The 18,713-nt window shown below is 41.7% G+C and overlaps 1 protein-coding gene across 1 annotated transcript in view; it reads left to right on the forward strand.

Moving 5' to 3' along the window:
* The window catches only part of MAPKAPK3 (MAPK activated protein kinase 3), a 51,789-nt gene continuing 33,076 nt past the window's right edge, over positions 1-18,713 (forward strand). Inside the window, exons 1-2 of the mRNA XM_032120900.1 lie at positions 1-91; positions 860-1,209. Coding sequence (XP_031976791.1) covers positions 985-1,209 — 225 coding nt within the window. The 5' untranslated portion in view covers positions 1-91; positions 860-984. The remainder of the gene's footprint in view (positions 92-859; positions 1,210-18,713) is intronic.

Below are 18,713 nucleotides of genomic sequence, written 5' to 3' on the forward strand. Positions count from 1 at the left end.
CTGCCCGGGGCGGCGGGGCGGACCCAGGCAGAGCCCGCCTTCCCCGAGCCGCTCCGGGAAGCCTCGGCTGGGGCCGCGCCGCCACAGGCAGGTAATCGAGCTCCGGCGTGGAGCTGCCCCCGCCCGGCTCCCGCCGCCGACACCCCCCGCTCTCCCGGCTTCGCCTCAGAGCTTTCCCGCCCTCCGCCGCCGCCTCAGCGCGGGGGGCTGAGCGAGCGGCCCTTCTGCTCGTGGTAACGGGGCTGCTGGCACCGGGACCCGCCCCGGGGATCCCCCTCAAGTCCCCAGCGGGACCCGCTCGGCTTTGGGAGCCACGCCATGGCATCTCCACGGACTCCAGTTTTTGGGTGGTTTGGTGGTCCCTGCCCCTCTCCTGTGGACCCAGGCAATTAAAGCACTGCCCCAGGGTTCGGTGCCTACCCAGGCAGTGCCGTTCTGGGGTTCAGTCCAGGTATTCCTGGTTCTCTTGCGTAATTCGGGAGTGTCGGGATGAGGCAGGGGACCATCGTGAGGATTTCTACATAAAACATTGAGGCAACAAGTGGTTGATGCGGGTTTATAAGCTTGAAGCTCTGTTCTATTTTACAGAGCTTAGCTGTAGTGGGTTATTCCAAGACTCAGCAGTTACTCAGTTACTTTTTGTTACAGTAAAAGCAGTGATTTATACCTGCAGACTGAGAGCTGTGTCTTGGAACTGGGGTGACTGGTTTGTAAAGGCAAAGTGTGCTTTCCTGAGGTGACCCTCCGCTTCTGTTCTCTCTAGCGCCTGGTCGTCTTGTTAAAAACAAGAGAAAAGCGGTGAGGTGGGACAACAGTTAGTTGACATCAATTATTAACACTTATTTACATTTTTACTCAGGACTCAATGGCGATCAAATGGACTGTTTGAAGCACTGGGTTTGATTGCTTAAGAGAAGGGACTCTGCTGAGGATACCCCACAGGAATCTGTCGGGTATCTCTGTCATCCCAGGCTCTTCCCTGATATGGAACAAAGTGAAGGTGAACAGCAATCCCAGGCAGAGAGTCATGTGGAGAGCAAGAGCAGTGTGAAATCCTTGCCTGGGGGAACAGCCCATGTCAAACTAGAGATAAAAAAACATGCAGTTACAGATGACTACAAACTCTCCAAACGTGTGCTAGGGCTAGGAATCAATGGCAAAGTACTGGAGTGTTTCAACAAGGAGACAGGCCAGAAATGTGCTTTGAAGGTATGTGTGTTTTGTCTTTTCTTCCTTATTTATGGTTTGGAGGCCAGAGTTCGCTCCCAGAACGCTGTAAAAGCTACTTTTTCTGTTGCTTACCTTTCACAAAGAGGTGAAGAATCTGAATATGTGGAAACATTTGCTATTGCAACACTGGAGTCTCAACTTGAGCCTTTTCCAGAATATTCTGTGTAGTTTCCAGAATAACGTTATCAGCTGTGAAATTCTCGTGTTTATATTTAAAAGACAAAAAAGCGGGGGAGAGAACCGTGTCTTGGTGTGTTCTGGGAGAAAACTTGCTAGATTTTGAATGAACATATTATGCAATACTCATGAAGGAAACTATTTTGGATCTTGTGCAAAGAATAGGCCTAAGCTGTGAAATATTTAAATGTTCATTGATCTTCAGTCTTTCCTCTGTTTGAAGACTTTTCTTAAGAAACATTTCTAGTTGTTCATTTATTTTCCTACTTTATTTTTGCAATCCGTTTACCAAAGGATGTTTCCTGTGAAAGCACTGATTACACAAGTAGGGCAAGTGAGTTTAGTAGATATTTATGGTGATAAGTACCACTTAAATAAATGGAGCAATAAGCGTTCATTAGAGAACATAAAGCTTACTTGCCTTTTGTTCTACAGCTTTTAAACTTGAAAATTTCCCTGATGCTCTTAAACCACATTGTTAGGGGGGAAAAAAAGCAGCCTAAATGAGAGCCAGGTGGTTCAGTAGGAGAGAACGAGAGCCAGCTGAAGTAATTGCCATGAGAATTACTTAAGGATGTTACAGATGCCTTGCTGATGTTAATCTGATGGGTCAAGGAGGCTCTCAGGTATCCTTCTTTTTCTTAAACACACTGCATGTGTATTGGGATCAGGGTGGATCTGCTACTGGTCACCTGTAGGGCTGCCAAGGCCTGGAGATGGTCTCTACCAAACAAAACTGCTGTCCCCACCAAAGCTTTTGCATTTTGGTAGAGAAGCCTGGAAATACCTGGCAGCTTTGGGTATTAAAAAAAAATTTAATAGAGGAACTAGAAAAGCTTACAATACAATAATTTGCTGATTAATTCACGTGTTTCCAACACTCTCGTGTACTTTATCACACTCTTTTGTATTAGCTCCACATAGCTGACTCACAGAAGTTTATCATGGGGAAACTGGAGGTTTTGACATCAGACTGCAGGTACTGGGGTTTTGCACCTGGCTAGGGGAGTGTCAAGTTTTTGCAACTCTGAGGTGATCCATTAATCAGGTCCTTCTGGAGTGCTAGTAGCATTAATTTCTAAACTTAGCATACTGTGATAAAGGATAATAGTTAATGCTGAAGCTGATCTGCTGTTTCTGAAGAGTTCATGGCTTTGTTGCTGGTTAGAGATCATTCATACTTCAAAGGTTTTGTAGTCAGAAAGGCTGGAAGCATTTTAAATCAGAAGCTGCCATCCCAGAGGACAATCCAGTAGCAACAAGTATGTTCCAGAGCAAATTTGGTAGTTTTGGAATGAAGTAGGAAATAGATTCCAATGGATATTAGCATGTGGAAAATATTTTTTTTATTTTAGCCCTCAGAGATGGGGAGAGGGGAAGAGAATGGAAACTGCTGTGCCCTGACAGAATGTCTTCTGCTTGATGGGTTGGAGGAACCTATGGTGGAGTCTCTAATACCTGTTTCTGTTTAGCACTGATTGAGTTGGCTGATTTTTTTCCAGAACTTTTAATATAAGTTAAGGACCAAAGTTCCACTTCCCCAGTCATTACAGGTCAGCAGTGGCTGATACATCACTGAGCTTACCCTGTACATGTGTTTGTCATCCCCTTTCCCTTCCAACTGTGGAATGTGTGCACTTTTCTTCTGAAAGGGACAGAAGTATGGCAGCAATATTAAGATGTTTATGAGTTCTCTAGGGAGTCTGAATGGCAGGTAATAGTTTGCTGCTTGCATGTGTGTATTTCTCATTGTTATGGGTTTAAGTGCTGAATAAAAAGTTAAACATGCAATTAAGTAAAACTGCCAGCAGCCCAGAGAGAATCCGCTGCTCTCTGCAAAGATGGGCTAGTGAGAAGATTACCCAACAAGGAGGGATAAAAACTGCTTGGTTAATTGGCAAGAATAGAAGGATCTTTTCCCAGCCCTGAAGATATTTGCAAGGATGAAAATATTCAGAAGAAGTTTTTTCTTTGTTTCTTGTGGAACCTGAACTGGGCCACACAAGTCCCAAACCTGCTCCAGATGACACTTCAGAGCAAATCATCCAGTCAAAGCAGTTACATAAAAGGGACAAGAAACTTGGGAAAAAATATTCAGAAACAGCTTCAGAGCAGAATTCTCTGTGTCAGGACAACAGGGCCTTGCCACTGCTCATTCTTCTCAGGTGTGATGGCAGGGTTATCATTCACTTACAGGAATAGAAAGTGGAGGCTGATGAAGCTGTCACAGAACAAACCCAACTGGTATGACAGGTAAAGAGAAATGGAAGACTGAACTGCAAGTTGAATGTGAAAAAAAAGGCATGCTGGATGGATTTTTTTCTGGAGGTTGCTTGCACATATTCATTGAGATTTATGTATATTTGTGGACAAATACTTCAGGCATGAGAGTGCTTGCTGTAACCTGCTCCTGGGAAAGGAAGAACATCACTCCTGCTGCTGAAGATAAAGTGTAATAGGCTGTTCCCCTTCACATCAAACTTGCCCATTAAAGCAGCTCCTGACTGGGCAGATGGCACTGCTTTCTGCCTGCAGGTTTTCTTTTAAATGGGAACAGAGCCAGCACTGCCAGGATCTGGATAGAAATTACTCAATGGAAGGAATTGTAACAGAGGTACTCAAGAGGAAAGAGCTTGAACAGGCAAAAATATTCATCCCCAGAGCCATATGTCAGTCAAGCACTCCATGCTGTAATTGGGAGGTCCCTGTTGTTGCTGTTAGTCTACATCCATAATTGGAACTGGTTAGAATTTCACTAATCATTTTAGAGTGGGAAAACACAATACATCCTTTTGAAAATACCGCAGGGCTTTGGTTATTTTCCTAAAATACTGTGTAGCTTAGTTTACTCTGCTTGGCATTGTGATTTGCTGCCCAGTTTTACAATGTGCTGTCAGCTTTGTTTCTGTTAAATTGAAATGCCACACGCATTGCTGTCCTACTCCAGAAAATCTCATCTGGTTTCTCACTTAGACACATAATGACATTTTGGCTGAACAGCACTGTTTCCAAATAGTGAGAACATGGGGATTTAGAAAAGTAGAAGCATAAACAAAACTGCTGTGCAGGACTGTGGCCTTCTAGAAGGCAACTATGTTTTGGTCTCTGTCTCCCTTACAAATAGAAGACCTTCTCAGATCTCTTTCCATAGTTGATCCAGAAATAGCTGTCAAGTGAAGTCTAGTCACTTCTATTTTTATCTCCTCTCTGCCAGCCTGCCCCCTTCTGTTCACTTTACCTTTTGGAGCTTTAAGGCAAATTTAACCTCCACTTCTTTAACCCTGACATCAGCCCAAGTGTTCTCTGCTGGTGTTTGCACTCCTCACTGTTTTTAGAGAGAGGAGACCAAAATAGCTGGTTACCTGTGAGGATAAATGTGAACTCCTAGGACTTGCCTTCCATTAAAAAAACCCCCAACCCACAGCTCCTTGTTCTTTCTTTTCTTCTCCCTCATTTCCTTTTTGGCACAAATTCCTGCTAAGTGGTGTCAAAGTAATACTTCAATGTATTTGATGATCTCCTTTATTTTTGTGGAAAATGGTAGGAAGGGCTCAGAGCTGGGATTAAGAAATAATAAGAATAGAGAGAGCAGAGAGGTAGAGAGTCTTCTGCAGGGTATTGGGGCTTCTTTGCACCTGCAGCTTCAGGATTTTGGTGGATGTTTCAGGATGTAAAAACAGTGTTACATGTTAATCTTCAGTAAACAGATGGTGCTTCTTTCCAGAAGGAAAGGAAGGACAGTTCAGGCATAGGCACAAAACAAAGACCTTTGGAACTTCAGAAAAGCCAAGTCCATTGGTTATGGGTGCATTGGTACTTTTAGGATGAGTAACTCCTGAGTAGCAGAGGTAAAATGCTTCTCCCCTAAGCACTGGACACATTCCCCATATACTGCAGGTGCCTCCAGCCACCTGACACTTCCAGGTTAAGGTGGAGTGTATGAATGGACCTGCTACTTCATGGAATTGTTCAGGTTGGAAAAGACCTTAAAGATCATCAGGTCCAACTGTTAAGCCAGCACTGCCAAGTCCACCACTGAACCATGTCTCCAAGTGCCACATCTACACATAGACCTTATCCTCTAGAATAAATAGTGAGTTAAGCCATCCCGTGCCTCATGGAAAATGTGTTGTGCTGCTGAGTGCCAGCAGAAAAGTGACTGTAACTTGCTGATTTGAAGACAAATAGGCTTAGCCCAAATGTTAAATAAAGCAAAAAGCAAACAAAATTGAACACCCTCTTTGCCTTTTAGGTTTAAAGAATGTTTAGTGAATGATAGAAATGATAATTGTAGAGTAGGAGTCTCTGCTGTTACGCATAACAGTATTAGCATAACTTTCTTCTCAGAAGGAAAGAAAACAGGTAATAGAGAAACAAATTTTGCAAAAAAAGTCCTTCCTGAAGTGATTCTTGGGACCCACACATAAGACTATCTAGAGAATGTTGTTCTGCTTTCCATAGGTGAGTTGCTGTGGGCAAAGGCATTCTGCCTCAGTTCCATTTAGTCTTGAGCTATGTTTCTGCCTCTCGCTCAATTTTAATGTTTCTGATTACATTAAATAATTCTGCATGGCAAAAGCTAATAGTGGGACAGTCTGTTTTCAGTTAGTTTACCCTGAAGCCAGGTCATGATTGCTCACAAACGGGAGACTGTACAGTCCAAAGTATTTGTTTTGCAAGTTATCTAAATAGCTGGTGCTTGTAAAATACCCTTCTTGCTGCATGAAGTAAGATGATGACCAAGGAAAATGATGCAGCAGTGGAGAAAGCACTGCACACTGTGAAAGTGAAGGTTATTTTAGGCTGATGATTGCCTGTAGAATAGGAAATGGTAACAATCTTCTTAGATGCTGCAGATTGCATTTTTAGAAGAGAATTATGCCAGATTAGGAATGAAACATTTCAACATTTTTGGCATAAGGAAGAATAATGGTGTGCTAAGCTTAGAACTGTGATGAGAATTTGGGGAACCAAGTATAATAGTTGGTTAGGTTTTATCCAGGGTGAAGCAGCTCTTCTGGAATGATTGTGTGTTTCTGGAGGAAACTAACACTTTCTAGTGAAGTATTCTGTAGTTCCCTCTTACCTACCATGTTTCCTGCAGCCTGTTTATGCTGGTTTAGCTCATGCTGCAGTAAGTTCAGTGTCAGTAACACAGCTTAAGTCTGAGTAACAAAGTCTGGGAGCCGTGTTGTAGATCAAAACTGGATACAGCATAGAATGAATATGAGTTCAGAAGAGTTCTAGTTAAGTGGCAGCCCTGTCTACAGAGGAGTACCTAAAATATGGATAGCATCAGACTGGTCCTTGAATTTTATCCTTCAGTGCTAATCTTGGTGACTATTACGTAAATATGCATAAAATACCTAAAATAACTTCCAGTCGATTAAAAAGTGGGTCGTTTCTACTGCTACAAGAATTGTTTTTAAACCAGTGAGTCATTCAAGACCAGAGTCTTTGAGTGCTTTGTACTTATTGGGGCCAGACTGGCACCTTTCAGAGTGTCAGTTGGACTAGTTAATTCTTGAAAAATGAGGACTTATCAATTTACTTTGAAGATCTGACATTCTTGACTGGTGTGCTCTTTATTTGAAATACAATAAATAGTTTAAAAAATAAAAAGATGGGTTTGGTCTGAAATAATGAAACCATATGTAATAAATTTTTACTTTTTTGAATGGCAGTTCATTAAGCCTAAAAAGCAGAAACAGAAAGCCAAATGCTGTAAACCATTAAGTCATCTTGAAAAAGCAAAACTGCATTGATGCTACTTTGCACCTTCTGCGTCCTCCCCCAGTGTCTCAGCAAGCTGGCACAAGTTATACCCTGACTTGAGTGGCAACAAAGCTCGGGAAGATGAAGGCGCGTTCCCCGTTTTGCCAAGTTGAAAGACCTGATAGTGTTACAGATAAGTGTCTTAGGGCAGCTGTGGGGAGGGTGCTGAAAGCAGAGCGCGTGTGTGCCTCGGTCAGACGCCACTGGCCGCCTGACACCCTCCTCGGACTAGAAGGCTCTTCTCTATGTCTCTCCCTCCTCCCTTTAGAGTATAAGTCCTCCTATGCCATTTAACCAAAGGAAAACCTCGCTGATTTCTGCTAGTGGGAGTCTCGTTACAGGTAACTGGATTTTGCAAATCAGCTTAAGTACAAAGGAGCAAATATGCAAGAATTTTAAACTTAATTTACAACACGAGTGTACTTCAGCTGCATTTACTTATGGTAATATCATGTAGAGAGATGTCCAGATTGGAAAAAACCTGATCACGTTTGGGAAGAATCAGGTGCACGCCTGAATGTCACAGCTCACACACATCCCTTTTTCCTTAGTGTATTTTTCTCTGACTGTGGTAGCACCCTATGTAAGAGTGGCCTGGCCTGAGAATAAATGGCTTCTTGTTGTCGTTTGTGCCAGCTCAGTTTCAGCTGAAAACAGATTATGTTCATGCTGTGATAAATTCACAGGAAGCATAGAGAAGGAAGGTGTCACCATTATTGGGAGCAAGAGTCAATGTGAATTTGAGAAAGTTAATGGATTGGTATCTTTCCTGTGAAGACTGTTCTGCTTTAATCCCTTCACTGTACACAGTGATTTATCTTTTTCTTTAAAAAAAGATACAATCGTTGATTTATTTACACCATCATGCGGCATTTTGCATCCCTAAAGGTTTTTGCAGTTGCTATTTGCTTGACCCTGAAGAAGTTCCCATTTCACATATGACCTGAATACATTTCCCTGTTTTGGAGGTTTTCCATGATAATTGTGTCTTTAGAACAGCAAACTTTGGGATGGTGTGCAATATTCTGTTAGCAACAGTCCAGCTGTCTGCAGAGCTGTCTTTTGTGTCTTTGCGTCCTGCAGAGTTGTTTGAAGTCCGTGTGGCACAGCGACATCGATGGGAAGGGAAGTGGCAGGGATGTGGCCAGTGCTGGAGTTGGAGAGTAGATGACCTGTTTAATTAATTGGAAAACCGTGAGAACATCTTTCCAATCAGCAGCAGTGAAAGCTGGTGGTGTAGTCTGTCTGGATTAGGGTGTATAAACTGCAGGGATTGTGGTATTTTACACAGACTTCCTAAGTACTTAAGATGATTCAAAGCTCTGTAAATGAGATTAAGCTGTAACGCTGCAGCATTTTAATACCTCGGGAGTGAAGGGGGAAAGGATTCTTGCTCAGCATGTAAATCACGAGTGGCCTCCGAGTTCCTGAATCTTTGTGACACCTGGCATTTTGCACTGGAGCTTTCATGGCCTGTATTAAGAGAAAGCCCAAATATTAAATTTGTGTAAAAATTAAGTTTTCCTCCAGAGAAGTTGGCTTGCTGATTTTTTTTTTTTTTTTTAAAACCCCAAAAACCAAACAAACCACCCTGAGTGTGCCATCCTTATGAGTAATTTCAGATGATCTGGATAAGGAGCCAGTCTTATTAAAGTTGCACTGTGCACAGATCTTAAGTCTTGCCAGTTCAAACTCTGGCTCTTCTCCATGGGCTTTTTCCCAGGATTTTTTTTTCTTGAATACTCTCCTAGGGATGCTGGCATTCCAAGTAACAGACCCTAAAGCAGCTCCTGGGATCTGAGTCAACAAGGGCTGAGGACAGATTTATTAAGCCCTTTGTAAGGGGAGAAATCAGAAAAAAATTGATTGTTTATGGTTTTTTTGGATGGCATTTCTGAGATACATAAACTTTTTGGGAATGGCAGGGTGTGGAGCACTCATGATCTCCATGGCTAGGACTTTGTTGTGTGCTGAGGTTTTGGCTGGGTGAGTGTTTTGCCCAGGTGTGAGTCAGTCTGGGCCTTGCGAAAGCCCTGCAGTGCTGATTTGTACCGCCCTTAGCTTCTGTTGTACTGTGGGGTGGGGCTGGGTGTAATTTTGTTTTCAAAGGAGAGCAGTTACAAAATGGATAGAGAGCAGCACACTCACCTGTGTTCTGTGCTGGACTCCTGTGTGTACTCCTTAGCCCTGAATCTACCATATATTTCAGGGATGAAGTGTCCTTAAAATCCATTTGCAGTGCCACGAGGCCTGGCATTTGGCAGTGTTCTCCTGGCCTGTTGTTCCAACACTGAGAAATACTCTCCTTTACTTGCTTAATTTTTAACCAAAATTGTATTTATTTTTCATCTAAAGGATTAATTTCTCTCAGGGCCTTATTCCATTTTCCCACATGTTGCTTTTAGTCAATGTGGCTTTGTCAGAAGCAGTCTGGTTTCCACAGCAACGAGTTGTTAGCACCAAAGATGTCAGAGCTCCAAGGTAGGGAGGGGAGGGGGCCGCATTTTCTGGCTCAGCTGCTGTGCCACGGTACCGGCCTTGCTGCAGCCACGCTACAGCACAACGTCCCCATTGTCTTCGTGAAGAGTAAAAGCCTTTCATTTTGTTCTACTCTTCCCTTTCCAATCAATTTGCAGTCAAAATTTGACACTTGGGAGGTAGATGGGGCTTGATGGTTCCTTGATGCTTTGAAGCTTCCTGTTCTTTCAAGCCCTCTCTCTGTTCTAAGGGCACTGCTGTGTCCTCTGCTTTTTAAAGAGTTTTTCTGTGGACAAAATAGGGCTTTTGCATACATACAAACCCTGTAGCAGTAAGTTTGTGATAAAGGGGAGCAGAGCACTATTCTTTCTGACCCATGTTCAATGTCTGCCTGTGAATGATAACACAAAAAATTGTCAGTCCTTTCACCTTGCCCAGTAATGTGAAACCTGCTCCAATTAAACCTGCTCAGTTGGGTTTTCCAAGGCACCCATTTCCTTAGGGTGGGAACTAAGCCTCGCTGCTATTGACCTTGGAAAATTGCATTATTTAAAACGATTTTCTAAAACACAGTTGACCTGTGAAATTCATTGCCCCAGGAGCTGAGAGGTTGTGATGCTGTGAAGATCTTGAAAGAAAACAGAGCTTCTCTGAGCATTTCAAATGTGAAGAAACCCCCTGGGGTTTCAATATACTGTACAAATTTGGTTCTAGATCCTGTTGTTACAACTGATAAATACAAAACTGTCAGGATAAATAATGAAACTTTGAGCTTCAGAAGGCATATTGTTGTTTCTCTTGTGTTAAGTGTACTGCTGCTGCAGGGGTAAAATATCTTCCTGTCTAAGGAGAGGGAAGTGGAGCTTTGGCCTCAGCTCTGCTGGTGGCTGTGCCTCTGGGTAATGTCCATCCCTTGCACAATAGTTTCATGTAAGGGTGTGTCTTCCTAGGCAAGTTGTACTTGTCTAAACTTGGGTGTAAACATAAGGTGAAATAGGGGTTTTTTGCAACAGCTCTTCATATTTAGACCTTTTTTTTTTTTTTCCCCGCTCTTATGAAGGGCAGGGCAGGAAGGCACTTTATGTGGAAACACAAACAGTGTAATGTCATTGAAACTTCTTTTCAGGCACATTCTGCTCCTCATTTTCACCTTTAATATGAATTAAGGTAAAACTCAACTGCTAAAGACAGTTAAAACCAGAAGCTGAAACTTTAGAGACTTGGGTAGTTAATACTTAATGGCTTAAATATATGATGAAATCATGCACTCCAATGCAGGTATGAAGAAATTCAATTTCTGGAAGTCTGCTGTTGACTTTTAAAGGCTAAGCTTTGTATCTGGAACTTGGAATAGAATTGCAAACCTCTTTGGTAGCTGGTTGTATTCTTACTCTTTATTTCACTCACTTTCTTAAGTCTCTAGCTCTGCATCAGAGTTTGTGGTGCATAAATCATGCTTACAAAGGGCAAAATATCTGCATAGCTGCCTTCTATACTGGAATTAGGTGGTTTTCCAGATTTATCATGTTTAGTTGGGAGGGCTTTCAGTTGATTTTTTTTTTAATGTTTGAAAACCTACAAAGTAGCATCTCCCAAGATTGCTGGCACCAGAGTGCAGGGAAGCAGACTGCCAAAGAGAGAGTGGTTGCATGGGGAAAGGTCAATTAATTTAGAAACAGTCCCAGTTCCGGGGGATTGGTATCAAGTAGAATTTTTCTCCAGCCTCTTAGCCTTGTAATAACTTCTTCCTGGTGCTGAGATGCTGTTGCAAAAGGCCTCTTGAAGGCAGAGGGAGTGTGAGAGTGACTTTCATTTCCATCTGGATTTCAGAAACCCTGCTTGCTAGGGCGTCTCTGTTGTGATGGGTGTCTGGCTGTCTTGACTGCCTTTGCTTGGGCTGGGCCTCTGTGTCTGTTACTGTTGAACAGTGGGACAAGTCACGCAAGATCTGCAAAAAACTGACCTCTTGCTGCACTTGGGAGGAGGAGAAAACAGCAGTATACATTATTGATAAAACACTTTATACAAGAGCAGTTAGTTCTGAGCCTTCCCCACCTCTCTGCTGTCTGAATCAGTTGTGGAGGTGTGAGGGAGGGTGAATGCTGTGTTGTGTTTGTGCACAAAAGCCAAGTCTGCCAGGGAAAATAAGGAAAAAAGTTCTCACAAGTGTTGGCTCAATAAAACATCCAACACAGCAAAAGTAATTTATTGTTAAATGGTTCTTGCTGTTTGTGGTAGTCTTCATTTTTGGCAATATGAGGTAATAACTGTGTAGGACAGCTTGGGTTTAAAACCAAAGCAGGATTTTTCCTCCATCCTACAAGAAGGGAGCAGGTTTCACTGGAGGGCAGTTGTGGAGGAGGAGAATGGTTTGAGCTTTGAGCCTGAGCAGTCAGTGTGAGAGAGGGCTGTGTGACAAAAACCTCTGTGGATAGCGTGGGAAAGCATCCATGATACTGCTCAGCGTGGAGCTTCTCCCATGTCTTCATTCCTATCTATCCCAAGCATCAAAGCTCATGAGGAGAGTGTTCTCTGGTTTTGTTTATGTGAACCTTTTAAGCTCAAACACTTGAGGCCACTCAGTGTGCTGTGTTTGTACTGTGTGCCCAACAACTGTTTTCTGATTCAGTCATGCAAGTTCCAGATATTTATTTATTTCTGCTTCTTGAGGATGCTCTGACTGGGCAGACCAAAAGGGAAGTTTCTGTCTTTTAAACCTGATCTTCTGATCTGCATTTGAGCAAGTTAAAATAGGGGTGGCTTGGTAGAGGGAGGTGTTGTTAATATTACCACTGGTCACCAACTTCTTGTGTACACAACACACCACCTTCATCACCAAGGAGCATTGCTCTGTTTTATATAAAAAACTAATAACATTAATGTGTCCCATCTTCCCTTGGTTTCCTGCTGCGTAGGGGATTACCAGGAGACTACTACTTGTCATTCCCCCTTTGTGTGCACAAGAGCATTAAATGCTCTTTGGCTGAGATTAACACTCTTAATATTATTAATATAAATTAAGGTTCTGGTTTATGTTGCTTCTTATTACTAAGGACGCCTCACCTTCTCTGAAGATCAGTATCCTTCTAAGCTCCCAAGTCTACCAGGTTTGGGGTTTTTTGCAAAAAAGAGCTCACCAGGATAGAACTCCCTCAGTTTCAACTTTTTAACTTCATAGGAGGAACAACTTTTCTAATGCAGGGACCCTACTGAGAAATTACACTGCACTGAGTGTCTGTTCAAGCCTTCAAATGATACTTAAACTTTAATTAAAAAATAAATTAACTTTAATGAGATAATTTACGCTTTCATAACATATTTAATCTAAATCTGCAAATTATTCATCAAAATACCTTCTACCTGTGGATTGTAGCAATCTTTAGATTCCTGTGCACATTTTGTTGCATGATAATACAGAAATCTTGACTGGTGCTTTGTATCTGCACAGAGCAGTCAGTGGCCCTGCTTCAAAACTTGGGGATTGTGGGGATTTTCTAATTTTCTATTTACTTTTAGAAAATGGGTTAATTACATTTATAAAGCACTTCCCTAACCAGACGAATAGAATCCTGTGCATGTTGTGAGCTGTCAGCGTGTATTGGTCACTGATTACTGCCACTGAGACATCAGGAGCAATGATCTGTTCCCACTTTGGTGTGACTGATGGCCATTAATGGTCCAGAGTTGACTGTGTTGTAGGGGGTATTTCTAGGGAGCTCAAAATCAGCATTCCTGGGACCTCTGACATCCTCCTTGTTTGGAAGAACTTCATCTGCAAATACTCATGGTTTAGTGCTTTCATTGAGTTTGTTTCACGCTTTTTAATTTTTATCTTCTGTGTAATCAGAGCAGAAGTTGGTTTCCTTCTCTTCCACCCCCACCTTTTTCTGCTATTCATTCTCTGGAAGGATTACATTTTAACTACTAAATGTCAGTAAATGTCAACTTTTGCTTCCACCCCAAAACTTCAATTTTTTAACTAAAAATTATATGAGGGCAAAGTAATCTGTGAGACATCACTCTTCCCATTTTTTCCCTTTTTTAAAATCTCAAATTCACTTAGCATTCAATAAATAGAAACTGTACTTCTGAAGTATGATTAAATTTGTTGCTATTTTTTTCCCCAACTACTGAATTTGGTGTTTTCAATATGTATTTTTTTAAATAAGGCACCAAAGAAGACAAAAAGTAAAATTGCTTTAAAAATAAAACAAAAATTTGCACGAACGTTTTCTGAGGCAAGGTAGAACTGTATTATCTCTGCTTTATCTTTACAGTTGATATGCTTCCCACTCCCCATTTAGTGAGGTCTTTTCCCCTCGTTTTATTTTTATTAGTTATATAGAAACATAAGCTCTGGTATATTATTTGCGTGTTTCTTGTTTTCTGAAATCATGGAGCTTGTTAGCTCAAAATAAAATACATTGGTTTGCCCTTTTTTTCATGTTTATATATCTGTGTGTAAGAGCATGAGAGCCAAAATTTGTATTATTGAGAGAAAAGGGAACAAATAAGCATTAATTACTGGGAACTGTAGCCCACTAGAGGCTTGTTAGTAACTGCAAATATACAACAAAACCAAACTTGTAGGATGAGTTTTCTGCCTTTTTCCTGAAAAGCCTGTTGGAGTTTGGCTTGAATTGGGAGCTCAGTTTTGAAGCTCTATTTGTTTGCTCACTGACTGTGAAAGTAGAAGTCAGGAAGCATTGCCATTTTTGGGAATACTCCGGCGTCCGTACATTCTGTAAATCAAGGATATAGGAAAGAGAAGTCCCAAAGCAGATGCTGCTGCTGCTGCTCAGCGTGACTGTGCTGTCTTTGTGCCTCTGACCCTCCAGTAATCTGAGGTTCTCTCATTTAACACTTGTCCCCATGAGCTCTGTGTTCCATCTTCAACATTTACATTTCCCTGTCTATCCACACAGGATTATATTTTACATCTTAAAATTTGCCAAACATGTGAGTAGAAAAATTTGGATATACGAGGCTTTTACTCAGCAGAATATGCCAAAGTTTACCTTGGTACTTTGTTTGGATGCTCCCATGGAAGACTTGGAGGAGCTGTGAGGCACATTTAGTATTTCTGCTGTTTGGCCAAAGTACTTTCTACACGCAGTTGTTACTGTTCCATGCAGTGTTAAAAGGCTGGGGGAGCAGTGGGAAGTGTTCCCTGTGCTGTTTCCTGCAGGCTGGGCTGTGAGTTGTGCTGCTCTGGGCAGTGGCTGCTGCCTATGGAGCTGCTCTCCAGCACAATTAGTGCCCCACAATGACTCCATGCAAAGGACAGGCTTTGATTACACGAGGACAAGGAGTATTCTGGGATGATTTCTGTTCTCGAAATGCATGTGCTCTCCACTCAGGTCATTCTTGCAGGATGGTATCTACTGTACAACCTCCCAAATGGCTCCTCTGCTGAGGTGATCGAGGTACAAAGCTGAGAGCAGCTGAGTTGATCAGGATGATCTGGATGATGACCCCAGAGATGATGAGGATGTGCCCAACTCAGTTTCTCAGTGTGAGTGTTCCTCATGAGGGGAAGCCTTACGAGGAGTGGCTGAGGGCACTTGGTTTGTTCAGCCTGGAGGAGACTGAGGGGAGACCTCACTGGAGCCTTCAGCATCCTCCCAATGGGCAGCAGAGGGGAGGGTACCAATCTCTGCTCTCTGTGACCAGGGACAGCAGGGAATTTCTGGAGCTGTGTCAGGGGAGGTTTAAGCTGGATATCAGGAAATACCATCAAGTCATCAGAGCTTTCTAATATAGACCAATTTTTAGTGGGATGTACTGTGAAGAGAAACAAAACTGTTATCACTCTACTCTGAACTTTCTTCCGAAGAGAGGAAAGAACATTCTGTGGCTCTTCCCTCACTTTGAAACAAATCTAAATCTAATTTGCTGAAAACTAGGAGAGTTTTGACTATGGCAGCAAATGGCTTCCCCTTCCCTGACATTGTAGTTGAATTGGGGTCTCTCTGCTGGAGCAAGAGACATGAGTATTATAAAAGCCATAGAATTGGCCCAATAGTCTCGGACTTCTTTAGTTTGATTACATTTATTTAAAATTCTCTACTTAAAATACAATGTATTATTCCTTACTCCACAAGTCAGGAAGTGTGAAATAAGTATCTTCTAATTTCATCTATTTTATCGATAGCTTGAAATGGGAGAAAAAGAGGCAGGAAATTACTTACCTGTAGACTTTGTAAGACAAAAAAGGTAAGGTACACAAATGATTTGGTATACCCCAGTAGAACTGAGGAAAGTAAACCAACTAATAAGTATAGTGAGGCTGAAAGACGTGGAGTTAATGACCCTTACTGAAAGAAGAGAGCAATCAGATAAATGAGTCTAAGAATTATTGATTTTATGATTTTAGTTAAAATAAAACAAAATCAGAGTGGTAGAAAATTACATATTTTTTTAAAGGCAGTGTAGTGGCACAATTTTGTGTCATATAATGCTGAAATGAAGATAATTCCTAGTTTTGATCATTGGATCAATCAGGCATTAATAAAGGTAGCAAGTCTTTTATTCAAGTCTTTGGTTCTTTACTACACCAGAAAAATTAGGCTGTATTTGAGCAAAGCAAATGAAGAATTTGCAGTAAAAGATGCTGAGGGTTGTATTAAGTCATCGATTCCTCTGTTTTTGTAAATGATTTTCAAGCAGAAGTATGAGGTACAGATTAATAACAGTAAGGTCATCAATACAGTGTTACAAAATCAAAACAAAGTGGAAGACATGGACTTCTCCAGAAGACAAGAGAAATAGGCAGAAGTAAAATATTGAGCCTAATGCAGGCTGATGCTTGAATTTATCCCTTCTGGGGATTAATAACTGACAGCACAGTGGCATTAAAGAAGTTAAAGAACTTTCTATAGAGACCCTCAGTTAAATTTGGTGCATCAGGGTTGATCTGATTTGCTACAGTAGTGCTGGAACCACTTAATGTGTGGATGGAACTGCCTTTGCAGCCTTCGAATCTCAGCATCAAGTGACAGATACTGCCTATCAAGGAAACATCAAGCATCTGAATTGTTCCAAGAGCAGATCATTCTGGATAAGGGGTGTTTGAAGGGAGAGCGGTGATGAAAGCTGAATAGATGTGGTTTGAAGACAGCATCAGGAAAAGGCATCTCAGAATACTGATTACTTTCCTGATGTAATTAGCCTCTAGGGCAGTATCAGAGTTCATTGTGGAAAGAAACAAAACCACCAAAGTCATTGTCCTTGCTCAGGCAAAATATCTGTAAGTTGAGAGAGTGGTTTATCTTGGTGAAGACATCAGATCTGTGACTAATGTGATAAATCTTACGTAAAAAGAAAAAAAATAGATGTCAGGAAAATGATGCTATTGTGAGGTCAATGCTGTGAGTGCTCTTTCCAGGGAGCTCCACTGTGCCTCTGGAAAGAGGCAGAATTGGGCTGGACCAAGCACTTTGCTTCCTGGTGGGATTGCCTTGGTCTGCATGGCCTCATGCATTTTAGTATTCTGACAGATTTGAAGGGTGGTTTTTCCTGTGCTGAACTGAAATAGTTTTGCAAGAGTTGTTTGGGCAGAAATTTTTCAACCTTTTCCAGTAATAAGACCAGAGGAAAAAGTTGTTTTGGCTACGTAAAATACAAATTTAGGGTCCAGTGATTTGCCTGTTACTTGGATTTGAGGTTTATTGAGGGGCGAATTTTGTTCCAGGCGTGTCTTGCCCTGTCACCCTTAAAATCATCCGAAGTTCAGCCAAGTTCCAAATCTGTAGTGATCAGTCTGCTCTCACATGCACAAAGCTCCCTCATCCTCATAAACAGCAGTTTTGTGTTGGTAAACTGATCATTCAGATGTAGGAGATGTCAGGATCCATGCTGTGTTTGTACTTCTGACTGTCTTGCACTCTGTATTTTCTATCTCACTTAAGGATTTTTCAGCACACAGACAAAAATATTAGAGTGGCAAGTGATTGATTTCAATAGCTGGTTTCATCATCATTGTTCAGTGTAAGGGTTTCTGTATTTCAGGTTAGCTTAGATCTGCTCTGAAAACAGGTTTTGGGTTTGTTTTGTTCATTTCCTCTGGTTGTGCTTTGAGGAGTTTTCACTCTAATGGCTGGATCACTGTTATTTTCACAACATGGCTTTAAGATATGTTTGCATTGTCTCTTTGTATGTGGAGAAGATGAATAGGTTAAAGTTGTGAAATTCCTCTGAATTTTGTGAGCTGCATATGAAATATCTCAGATGAGGGTGGCTTGGTTTTGGTTCCCCCCACTGTTACAGATTGCACTTGAACTCAATCAAGCTTTTTAGATCCAAGCTGTGCCCCAGCTGGGAGTGCCCAGGACTTTGGCAAATCAGGCCACAGTCCATGCTCTGGGAAATGAGGAATAGGCAGTTAGAGACTACCTGTGTGGCTCAGCTGACTTCCTGAGCATTGCATGAGACACCAGGAAGAACAAGAGGAGAATCCGGATTTCTGAGAGTAGCATTCAGCTGTGGTTAAACCACAAGACGCTTCTTTCTTATACTGCACTTTCCACTATCTGTGTAAAATGCAGAGGAGATGGGAGAGGCTCCAGATGGCAGTTCCTGTCACTCTGCACCCCAGCTTGCCTCCTGACTGGGTTCAGGTTGTACTCTTCTGTAAGGATAAAGTTAAAGAGGGGGGAATAGTGTAATAATATTGTGCTTAATACATACAAAGGGAGCAATATTCAGGTTACTCAAGCACCTTAATCCTGAAGTTCACTTATGTTAGAAGGGCAATTTTAATCATATTATAAAACCTGTATTTTTGGTAATTATCACAAAGGCCTGTTGTTAGCAAGTAGAAGGTAAACTAGTGGTTCTTTTTTTTCTGCAACATTTTATTTATTATGTATTTATTGAGAGGGTATTAAATGGTTCAGAGAAAAGAATTTCTAGAAAGAGCAGAACTGATGGAATTGCTCAGTTCTGCTGTGCGCACAGAATTTATATTATTAGGATTTATTACAGTTTCTGTCATCTCTGTTGAAGATTGCTAAATAATTTATGCCAGAGCACCCCACTGCAGTAGAACATGA

This window comes from Corvus moneduloides, chromosome 11 (assembly GCF_009650955.1).
Source record: "Corvus moneduloides isolate bCorMon1 chromosome 11, bCorMon1.pri, whole genome shotgun sequence".
Lineage (NCBI taxonomy): Eukaryota > Metazoa > Chordata > Aves > Passeriformes > Corvidae > Corvus > Corvus moneduloides.